This window comes from Grammomys surdaster, unplaced genomic scaffold (assembly GCF_004785775.1).
Source record: "Grammomys surdaster isolate TR1022 unplaced genomic scaffold, NIH_TR_1.0 125671, whole genome shotgun sequence".
NCBI lineage: Eukaryota > Metazoa > Chordata > Mammalia > Rodentia > Muridae > Grammomys > Grammomys surdaster.
The window spans coordinates 688,056-695,277 of NW_021620508.1; the positions used below are offsets into that span (position 1 = coordinate 688,056).

The window sequence follows — 7,222 nt, forward strand, 5'->3', positions numbered from 1 at the left end:
TGGGATGGAGACAGAGTCCCTGTTATCTGGTCCTAAGAAGCATCAGTGTTGGACAACACTCCATCCCCATCCATGCTAGCATCTCCCCCTCTCTGGTCGCCATCTCCATCCACGGGCCTAAGAGAGGCCTCGATTCCCACGGGTGCTCAAATTCCTGGTGTTCCCCCAAGTTTGTTCCCCCTTCTTCACATTCTTGAGCTGTGTTCTCCCTACTCAGGACCAAAGCCTTCTGTCACCCTGACTCCTCTCCTTCCCACACACAGTTAGATGCTGACTCTGCTTGCTTTAGAGTCCATCAGAATCCAGCTCCTGTCCACGGCCCTCACGTCAGTCTAGGCCACCTCCTACCTGTATACGCTGTGCAGCTGAAAACTCATGCGCATGACTCTGAACACCTCTGCTCACTCTTTGATGCACTTGCTACCCAGGGGGACAGCCTGTTTCTCCTCTTTGATTTGTTTGTTTTGGCTTTTCGAGACAGGGTTTTTCTGTGTAGTCTTGGCTGTCCTGGAACTCACTCTGTAGACCAGGCTAGCCTCAAACTCAGAAATCCGCCTGCCTCTGCCTCCCAAGTGCTGGGATTAAAGGCGTGCGCCACCACCGCCCGGCTTGAAACAGAGTCTTACAAGGTCTAGGCTCCAACTCATTGTGTAACCTAAGCTTGGCTTTGGACTGAGTCTCCTGCCGTCATATCGGGAAGCTCTGGGATTACAGGTGTGGCTGCCACACCCACCTAGTCTAATCTGCTTTGAAATGAAGACGAGTCGATGGGTGAATAAAGCGATAAGCAGATTGAAGAGAAAATGCCTACAGTAAAATGTTTTAATGGTTAAGGGCTAGTGATGCATATGTGGGCATCAACTTTCCAAATCTTAGAAACTTTAAACAAATAAAATGATGGCGACTACGTACGGTCAGGGTTAGGCTGGGGTTTTGTTTGTTTGTTGGTTGGTTTGGTTTTTCAGACAGGGCTTCTGGGATTCTTTAATCTGGGATCAGTGTTGTTTTGATTATATGTATTTATAAAGACATATGGGATGGATTTCTAACAGGCAATTCTCTATGTCAGAAACAAGGTAAATACGGGGTTTCAGCCTTTCGAACAAACCACACACTTGACTGAATCAAGAAAGAAGCAGCTGTTTAGACACAAGGAACAATAAAAGATGCTCATAACAACCTGATCAAGCGCAGAGGGAGGGCTAGAAGGCTGACTGAAGAAGCTGCTCTTAAGTTGAGATTCTCTGCTTGACAGGAGGCCATCTTAATGATTGTGGCTGCGTAACAAGCCACCCCCAAAGTCTAGTAGCATCAAACACTCATAACACTTAGGGATTCTGTAAGTCAGCAAAGACAGTTTGCCTCTATTCTGTGATGTCTGGGAAGGTTCTAAGATTGGCAGCTGTGTAGAATCCTCTGGAAACTCTTCACTTACAATCCAGCCTCAGGGCTGAGAAAATTAAAAACCCAAACTCAGGACTGTCAGATGTTACGGCGACTGCTGTCAGTACAGCGGTGTGAAAGGCTTCGGAAGCCTCAGAAGAGTCACTTTTTTCCCAGATGAGGCTTCTCAGTCCTAGGGAGCAGAAGGGAGTCCGTGCTGCCATCTACCACATAGCCTTGGCGTTCACTCGGTGCGATTTTCATTTCTCCCTGTTGGCTGTAGCTGTCAGTTCTGCAAACCGACAGGAGACAAGCTTGAGTGGGGAGTCAAAGAATGCCGCCGGAGGGGCTGATGGGAGGGGGGAGTGGTGTCAAAGAATGCCGCCGCAGGGGCTGATGGGAGGGGGGGACCATGCAAGGCAGAGGGAGGAACACAGGTGAGGGGTGAGGAATCCCTGCAATAGTGGGACTAGCAAGTTTATAGGTCAAAGCAAGTAACTGGAACTGTGGGGTAGCTCAGTGGTAGAGCACATGCCTTGTCATGTGACAGGTGCTGGATTCTACCCCCTAGCACTAGAAAGATAAATCTAAGTAACTGAGCCAGGCAGTGGGGGGGGCGCATGCCCTTAGTGCCTGCACTTGGGGGGCGGAGGCAAGTGGATCTCTGAGTGTGAGGCCAGTCTGGTCTACTGAGGTAGTTCTAGCTAGAATAGCCAGAGCTACACAGAGAAACCCTGTCTCAGAAAACAAAACAAAAAGGGAGCCGAGAGCTGGAGGGATGGCTCAGTGGTTAAGAGCACTGTCTGCTCTCTCGGAGGACCCTGGTTCATTCCCAGCACCCACATGGCAACTGTGACTCTAGTTCCAGGGGATCCGACACCCTCACACAGACATACGTGCAAGCAGAACACCAATACTTAAAAAAAAAACTGTAAATGTTTTCTCTGCCTCCCCCAGAATGTTCTTTCCACATTTCACCATCCCAACTAGGTTTTCTCTGGGATGGTAGATATTTATATTTATTTTGTTCATTATTTTCTCCCATAAGCTTTTGATTTGGAGGTTTTAAATTTTTTTATTTAATGCATACAGGTATTTTGCCTCCATATACGTCAGAGTGCCATGTTTGCGTCTGGTGCCCACAGAAAGCATCTTCTGGACATCTTGGAACTGGAGTTGGTGAACAGTCATGTGGGTGCTGAGAACAGGGAGTAGAAATCCGAGTACTTTGGAAGAGCATTCAGTACTAACTGCTGAGCCATCTCTCCAGCCCCTAGTTTGGTGTGCCTGAGACACACTATGCAGCTCAAGCTGGCCTCAAATTCATGATTCTCCTGCACCCACTTTCCCAGTGCTGCGATTACAAACCGAAATCACCTGGTTCATACTAGCCTTTGAGCTTCCATATGGGTAAGACTGTATTTTTTTTCTTTTGACTATTGGTATATCCCCGAATTAAATGATCCTAGTCTTTAAACGCCTGGACCAGGAGCGTGCTCCCGAAACGAGGTCCAGATCCGTGAAAGCATCCTTCCGGAAAGGGTGTGGCTGAAATGCTTTCTAGGCACTTCTCTATCGTTTTAAAAAAAAAAGAGAGGCATGAATGTCAAAGCATTCCATACGGAAGCTTTTCCCAGAAAAAGATGTCAAAGGCTAGCCTGTAATAAGCGAATATAGGGAAACAAGGAAAAATGTCCAGTGGATAGGGGGAGGCCAAGTCGCACAGAGCTCAGGGTGGGGACACAAGCGGGGTGTGCTAGATCAAAAAGCTTGTGGGCGGGGTCAGGATCGGAACCGACGGCGTAGGGACTGGAGGACTCGCATTTCGAAAAGACTGTTTGAGGGGTGGTCGTAGGCGAACCCGGTGAAGCACGTCCGAGGAGCGACGGCGGGAGGAAAGGGCAGACTGCTTAGGGAGAGAAGTGGCTGCAGCGGAGCATAAAGAATACAGGGTTGTAGCTCAGGAGGGGGCCGACAGCCAATGCCAAGCGACCATGGGCGTGGCGCTGTCAAACTTCGGGGGGTGGGACTGGAGGGCCAGGGTCGGGGAGGGGGCGGGAAGTAGAGCAGCACTCATAGCCAATAAGCAGCCGCCTTGTGGGCGGGGCGTAACCCTCAGGCTAAAATTGGAGCCAATGAGAAGGGCCTCCGCGTGCCCGCTGGCCCGCCCCTCGTGGGGCGCGCGCCAGGAGCCCCCCGACAGCCGTTAGGGGAGGAGCCTGCGGCCGCCCGCGCGCGCCTGCACGCCCTCCCCTTTGTGTCACCATGGCGGCGGCAGCGGCGGCGGCGAGGACTACGAACGAGGGCTCGAAAGCCGCCGGGGTCTGAGGAGGCTACCGCGACCATGGTGGTGAGGGGCCCTCGGGGCCATCAGTCTGTCTGTCCGCGCGCCAGTCTGTCCGCGCGGCCCCGCCCTGCGCGCCCCGCCCCCGGCCCCGCCCGAGCCCTCGGCCCGCGCGCCGCCCCTCACCCTTCCTCGCGGTCCCCTACGGTCCCCACCTCGGTGCGGTCCCGGGTCGCAGCCCGGGCCTCGACCCCGCCCCCTCGGCGCACACTTCCCCCTCCCCGCTCTGGGCCCTGAAAAAGGGATGCCAGCGGCGGAGGACCCGGACTTGAGAGAAGGGGGCTGGTTCAGGGAAGCCCCGTGCCCCGTGAGGGCTTCCCCCCCGCAGGCGTCGGCCGAAGCTCCCTGGAAACCAGCCCCCATCCCAGCGCCCTCCTCAGCATCCCCATCCCCAGCACCCTCCCGACCACCGCCACCTCCTGCTCCCGACAGCCCCTTTCTCATCCCTGAGCCCCACCCCCATCTCACCCCATCCCCTGCCTGACCCTTTTCTTCTTCATTTCCACCTCACGCCACGCGCTCTCGATCCTCCCACCGATATCGATCTGAACCTTTATCGAAGTCCCTCCCGCCGCCGCTTCCCGATCCTTACTCTCCCCTCGAGGCCAGCATCGCGCCTCCCGCCCGCCTCCGTTCCACTCGAGCCTTGGGGCTTCTCCATCTCCTTGTCTCCATCTCCCCTCCTCCATACCGCTCCCGTTCATCCATCCATTCATTCCCTCACTCCGCAGACATTCACTGAGACCTCCTCTGTGCAGGCCCCATGCTCCAGGCACAGAAACAGTCAGATCCCATCCCGCCTTGGGGAGCTTCATGGGCTGGCAGGGGACAGACTCTGAGGGTGAGACCCAGGGATGAACTCGGGGTTGCAGGGACACGGAGGAGGGACAAGCCCGGTCTAGCAAATCCCTGAATCCCCATCTGGCAGCTGGTTATTTTATTCATCAGAGTTGCCCAGTCTATGCTGTGCAACTGGATTGGCACTGCGTATCAGGGACCCAGAGAAGAATCTCACATACAGTACTAACTCTGTTGAGCATGCTGGGGGGCTCAGCCTGGGGCCCTGCTTCCATGCTGGGAGAGATGAGCTCCTTGCCGGAGGCATCTCAGAGCGAGGTGGACAAGCTCAGGTATAGTTGTGGAGTCTGGGATGGAGGAAACCCAGGGGATGGGAACAAATGTCTGTAACAGCCTAGATGGACAGAGAGCTTTCCGGAGGAACACACATACATGAGGAGTGAGGAGGAGAGAACCTAGTGTGGAAACCACATTCCAGTCTGAGGGATAGCCTTTACAGAGGCATAGAAGGGAAATGAGCAGGTGGCACTTGTGGTCTGAGAAGTTGAGAGCTCTAAGAATTGGGGCAGCAGGAGAGAGACAGGACTGGAGTGGCAAAGGGAACCCAGCTCAAGGAAGCTTGGCTCTCAGACCTGAGAATTCCAACCTCATCTAGAATTTGTGAGAGTCACGGAAGCAGGAAAACCAGTCACATTTGTACTTTGTGAAAAGCATCCTGCCAGGAGGGGAAATATTGGGAACAGAAGACTGAGATGTGGACTGGGAAGGTCCAGACAGTGGCAAGTGACGGTACCCTTGCTGTACTGTTGCGACAGAGGGGTCCTAAACACGTACAGACAGCACTGGCATGCTCTCGCTCCTGTTGCCTGGTCACCTCTGGTCCCTGCACCTCCAGTCCTTCATCCCAGACCACACAGGAAGAAGCAGGCTGTTTGCCAGCCCAGCACTCATGTCCTGTTGACCCACCCTTTTACCCCATGCCGCAGGACAGTGTGTAGAGCCTCCAGGCTCAAGGCCCAAGCTTGCAGATAACAATGCCTCTGTTGTTCCTGCTCCCATCTCTGGGGGCCTCTGATTCTTCTCTCTGCTCTACAGGCCCGCAGCACTGACAGCCTGGATGGCCCAGGGGAGGGCTCAGTGCAGCCCGTACCCCCTACTGGGGGGCCGGGTACAAAGGGGAAGCCTGGGAAGAGGTGAGAGGATGCCAGAGGGTTTAGCTGAGGGAGGAGGGAAGCTCCAGGAGGAGCCATGGATGCTAAATTTGCCTGTCTTCCAGGCTCTCAGCTCCTCGAGGCCCGTTCCCCCGGCTGGCTGACTGTGCCCATTTCCACTATGAGAATGTTGACTTTGGCCACATTCAGGTATGAGAACTTCTGCTCAGGCAGGGAGGTGAACTGCTAGCAGCTACTGTACCCCTGAAGCTCATCCCTGAGCCCTGGCCACCTGCATGCTTGGGCAGACACTTGCAGAAAGCAGAGGCTCCAGCTGACAGGGAGGGCATGGTCTCATTCATTTACTTTTCTATTTATTCCTCCACACCAGTGTTCTGATAGGCTCTGCTGTGTGATAGGACTCTGTACCCAGACAGTGACATCGCCACACCCTGTCCTTGTGGAGGTCCAGGAGGGGAACATGGATCTACCCCCTAGATAGTTGCAACCAAAAAAAGTTAAGTCTGGAACAAAACTAAAGCCCTCCCTTTGGTTTGTGCTTCCCTGCAGCTCCTGCTGTCACCAGAGCGCGAAGGCCCCAGCCTCTCTGGAGAAAATGAGCTGGTCTTTGGGGTACAGGTGACCTGTCAGGTGAGTCCTCCCCTGCCTCTCATTTAGCCTGAAAGACTAGCTAGCCACTGGAGTCCTCAGCTCTGTGTAATGCGGGCTGCACCCTCTGTCCTGCCTACCCCAACAGGGCCGCTCCTGGCCAGTTCTCCGGAGCTATGACGACTTCCGATCCCTGGATGCCCACCTCCACCGGTGCATATTTGACCGGAGATTTTCCTGCCTCCCAGAACTCCCGCCACCTCCAGAGGGCACCAGGGCTGCCCAGGTAACCCACTTGCCTCAGTTCCTTCCTGAGCAATCAAGGGTATGTCATTAGCCATGTCTGCAGCCAGGAAGGCAAGGGGAGTAGGTAATAAAGACGTCTTGAGTTGGCCATGCTGATGTGCGCCTGTAATCTCAGCACTTGGAAGGCTGACATTGTATGATCTGAGTTCCAACCAATCAGAATGGAGAAACCTTAGAAATATGTCAGGATGTTAGAGGGCCCTTTGAGTTTGGGGGATCATAGGAAGGTCCAAGGAGTTTCACAGGTCAACACAGCCACATTCGCTTCAGTCCAGAGCTCAGCTCAGCATGACATTTCAGAGTAAGGTTTCAGAGCTTCGCAGCTGAGCCACGCCCAGGCATCCGGGCTGAATCAGCCTTGCCTAGCGATCTTGAGCACTGTGGGAGGGAGGGTATGGGGGCGGTGAGGGGGCTCTAGCTTCGACAATTCACAGGCGCCTTCCTTGGCAATTTGCTCCCAGATGCTGGTACCATTGCTGCTGCAGTACCTGGAGACCCTGTCAGGCCTGGTGGACAGTAACCTCAACTGTGGGCCTGTGCTTACTTGGATGGAGGTGGGCTTGATACGGGGAACCTGGAGCTAGGAGTTAGTGAGAGGTGTCTGAGGCACAAGAAGCAGCCTGGGAGTGTG

The 7,222-nt window shown here is 54.4% G+C and overlaps 1 protein-coding gene across 1 annotated transcript in view; it reads left to right on the forward strand.

Moving 5' to 3' along the window:
• Positions 1 to 5,633: 5,633 nt before the first annotated feature.
• The window catches only part of Arhgap33 (Rho GTPase activating protein 33), an 11,884-nt gene continuing 10,295 nt past the window's right edge, over positions 5,634 to 7,222 (forward strand). Inside the window, exons 1-5 of the mRNA XM_028787596.1 lie at positions 5,634 to 5,718; positions 5,802 to 5,886; positions 6,247 to 6,327; positions 6,434 to 6,571; positions 7,053 to 7,145. Coding sequence (XP_028643429.1) covers positions 7,053 to 7,145 — 93 coding nt within the window. The 5' untranslated portion in view covers positions 5,634 to 5,718; positions 5,802 to 5,886; positions 6,247 to 6,327; positions 6,434 to 6,571. The remainder of the gene's footprint in view (positions 5,719 to 5,801; positions 5,887 to 6,246; positions 6,328 to 6,433; positions 6,572 to 7,052; positions 7,146 to 7,222) is intronic.